Genomic DNA, 4021 nt, shown 5'->3' with positions numbered 1-4021 from the left:
TCAAAAAGTTGAAAATAGAGCTACCCTCTGACACAGCAATTGCACTACCGGGTATTCACCCCAAATACACAAATGTAGTGATCTGAAGGGGCACCTGCACCCCAATGTTTATAGCAGGATGTCCACAATAGCCAAACTATGGAAAGAGCCCAGATGTCCATTGACAGTTGAATGGACAAAGAAGATGTATATCTGTACATGGACAATTACGCAGCCATTGAAAAATGAAATCTTGCCATTTGCAATGACGTGGATAGAACTAGAGGGTATTATGCTAAGTGAAATAAGTCAATCAGAGAAAGACAATTATCATATGATCTCACTGATATGTGGAATTTAAGAAACAAAACAGGATCATAGGGGAAGAGAGAAAAAATAAAACAAGATGAAATCAAAGAGGAAGAGGAACCATAAGAGGCTCTTAATCATAGGAAACAAACTGTGTGTTGCTGGAGGGGACGGTGGTGGCAGGATGGGGTAACTGGGGGATGGACATTAAGGAGGGCATGTGATGTAATGAGCACTGGGTATTATAACAGACTGATGAATCACAGACCTGTACCTCTGAACCAATAATACATTATATGTTAATTAATTGAATTTAAAATTTTAAATGTTAAAAAAAAGAGGTATTCCACAGGTAATTACCAATCACACAGAATCACTTGCATGAAAGTATGTAAAAACTAGCATATATACACAAGAATGTTTATTGCAGCATTGTTGGAAATAAAAAAATTTGAAACAATATAAATATTTAACTAAATAAAATGAGATACATGCATATAATTAAATCAACTGAATACTTTTGTGAATAGTCTTAAAAATTAGTAAAAGTGAAGCATATGGTTTAATATTATTTCTGTAAATTAAAAAACACTAATATTTATTTTTTCTTTAAAATATTTTTAAATGTTTTTGGAAAAGTACAAACAAACTAATTCCTCTAGGTATGACTGCTAAAAATGTAAAATATATGGACAATAGTAAAATTTTTCATCCTAGTGTAGACATAAGGATATCATTTTTATTAGTTTTTTCACTTATTGCCTATTTGAAATTATACATTTTAAATGATTTGGGTAATCATATTGCTGGTTAGGTATTTGGCAATCTTAATCATTTTAATGAAAAAAAAATATTTCAGTATGACACCAGTTAAATTTCAATCAAATGTCAATCACATTCTCTCTTATAAGCAGAGAAATACCTAAGGTACCTTATCAATGTCTTCTTACTAGAGCATGTTTTTCTTCTCCAATGTGTGTGTGTGTGTGTTTGTCATTCCATTCAACTGACTGAAGTCTGCTGGAGTTATTTATCTGTATTAAATGATTCCTTAGGATTATTGTCCATTAAAAGCACTTATTATTTACAAAGCCACATTTATAAAGCAATAACATGTTGTAAGTATGTTTAAGCAGGCTCTGGAATTGAAGCCAATAAGGATTTTGATAATATTTTGTAAATTAATAACTACTGTGAATGTTAGGAAAACAAGGCCAATATTTTCAAATTTCAAAATTACCAACATTTTCAAGTATGTTATTAGAACAGGTAAAAACTTTATATTCAATATAAAGAAAACAACTGTATAAATTCTACGCAGTTATATTAAGGAGGGCACATGTCGTAATGAGCAAGGGGTGTTATACGCAAATAATGACTCATGGAACACTGTATCAAAAACTAATGATGTGCTGTATGATGACTAACATAACATAATAAAAGAAATTCTATGCAGTTATAATATCAATCAAAGGGAATATTGTATATGACAAAGACGATCGTTTTTATTTACAAATAAATCTGCTTACTTTAGTGAGATTTAAATATGCAGATTTAATGACAATACTTAAAATGTGTTTGCGTATTTGTCTTAGATTCCGATATAGCACTAAAGGGTCGATCAAAGGCGATGGGAAGAGAATCTGTGGTGACAAGAGATGCAAAAGAGAGAATTTTTCAGTCTTGTGGCCCATTTTCCTTGGTGGCGTTCTCTGTGGGAGAGATCAGAAAAATCCCTGAGTGTACTTAATCCCAGATGCTCTTCTGCACGCACAAGAATCAACAGTACCCTACATACGGCAAACTCTCAGGTCGCTGTGGGTCTGCAGGGCCCCTGCACTGTGGCGAGCTACCGACGGAGCACCTGTTACGGAGCCATGTCCTCAGGTAGACCCAGACTGACCCAGCTGTGACCGGAGCGCTCCCTCCAGGAGCTGGAAGATTTACTTCTGTGATGAGACACTCGATTTCCCATAATTGTTCGGGTATGACATTAGTTAATTCCTAGAGCAATAACTCCAAAATTTATGAAAGTATAATTCAGATATGCATGCACATGCCTATAAACATTTGTTTATTTATTCATAGAATCTTTACAAAACAGCCAGAAAAAGGAGCATGACATTTTCAGAAGGGAGGATAAGAAAGGTTTAGAATAGTAACTTCAGGATGCCGTTGAAAAGAAAATTCACACCTATCTTATTTAGGAGATTAAACTGCGAACCTTATAAATTCGATGAGAAGCAGTAATTAGATGATGTTAAAAGTCCCCGGTCCCTGAGGGATTGCATGAGTATGTCTCACATTTCCTCCTGACGGGGGTCTCTCCACAGCAGTCTTCTCAGAGCCCACTTAACCTCTTTGTTTCTCAAGGTGTAAATCAGAGGGTTAAGCGAGGGTGTCACTACAGTATAGAAGAGGGTGAGGAATCTACTGTGGTTCTGTGTGTACTTGCTCTTGGGTTGGATGTAGACAGAAATTATAGTCCCGAAGAACAAAACCACAATAAGGAGGTGGGACCCACAGGTCCCAAATGCTTTCCTCCTGCCTTCCGCGGATTTTATCCTCAGCACACTTCTAGCGATGCAGCCATAGGAGACCAGAATAAGCCCCAGAGGTATAACCACGTAGAGGACACTTGCTACGGAGAGCTCATTTTCCAGGAAGGTTGTGTTCACGCAGGCAATTTTAATCAGGGCAGGCTCCTCACACATAAAGTCGTCCACTCTGTGGTGGCTGCAGAGAGGCAACTGGAAAATGAGGATGGTCTGAACCGTGGACTCCACAAAACCACTGATCCAGGCCACAGCTGCAAGGTGCCGGAGAAGCTTCGGGTGCATGATCACGCCATAGTGCAGGGGTCGGCAGATGGCATTGAAGCGGTCGTAGGCCATTACAGTCAGGAGGATGCACTCGGTGGAACCCAGCCCCAACGCAACGTAAAGCTGGATCACACACCCAGTGTAGCTGATGGTCTTCTCAGGGCCCTTGAGATTCCACAGCATCTGTGGAACGATGCTGGTGGTGAAGCAGAGGTCCAGGAAGGAGAGATTAGACAGAAAGAAGTACATGGGCTTGTGGAGCTTGGGGTTCAAGTAGGAGACCAGTATGATCGCTGTGTTCCCCACCAGTGTCAGAACATATATGATAGAGACAACCAGAAGGAGGATCGTTTCCAGCTGGGGCTGGTCAGAAAAGCCCAGCAAGATAAAACCTGCCAGATTGCTAGAATTTGTCCCTTTCATTCCTTCTTAATTGTGAGTCACCTTTTTTTGTCATCCTTCTTCTATTCCTACGGGAATAAAATCAGATATCATAAGCACTGGAAAAGTAACAAACTGAGTAAAATGGGCATTTGGATGCCAGAATTATATATAGGGAAAGAACAGACAAGGATAAAATTATGCAAAATAAAAAATATAATAAGTTGACTTGTTAGGTAGACGGAAGGACAAAACCCATAGTCGTGAAAACATTAAATGCATTAGAAGGAAATATACAAACATATAATAGACATTATAATCATATACTGAAACAGATTTGAAATGTATATCAGACTATCTGAAGATAAAATACATAGACCATCAACGCACATACTGTGAAAAAGCAAAGAAATTGAAAAGATTAATTTTTTTTATAGAGAGAGATACATGATAGAAAATAGATGTAACAGATAAATTGAAAGATAGATCTATTTATGGTGACTAACATAATATAATAAAAAGATATTTTA

At 37.4% G+C, this 4021-nt stretch overlaps 1 protein-coding gene across 1 annotated transcript; it reads right to left on the bottom strand.

Annotated features, from left to right (window-relative positions):
• Positions 1–2588: 2588 nt before the first annotated feature.
• On the bottom strand, positions 2589–3533 carry LOC103679370 (olfactory receptor 2G3-like). Its single transcript, XM_008708890.1, has one exon. It carries the CDS (start codon positions 3531–3533, stop codon positions 2589–2591), a length of 945 nt encoding a protein of 314 aa, XP_008707112.1.
• Positions 3534–4021: the final 488 nt, after the last annotated feature.

This window comes from Ursus maritimus, unplaced genomic scaffold (genome assembly GCF_017311325.1).
Source record: "Ursus maritimus isolate PB19 unplaced genomic scaffold, ASM1731132v1 scaffold_28, whole genome shotgun sequence".
NCBI classification, from domain to species: domain Eukaryota; kingdom Metazoa; phylum Chordata; class Mammalia; order Carnivora; family Ursidae; genus Ursus; species Ursus maritimus.
This window is presented reverse-complemented; position numbering and strand designations above follow the sequence as displayed.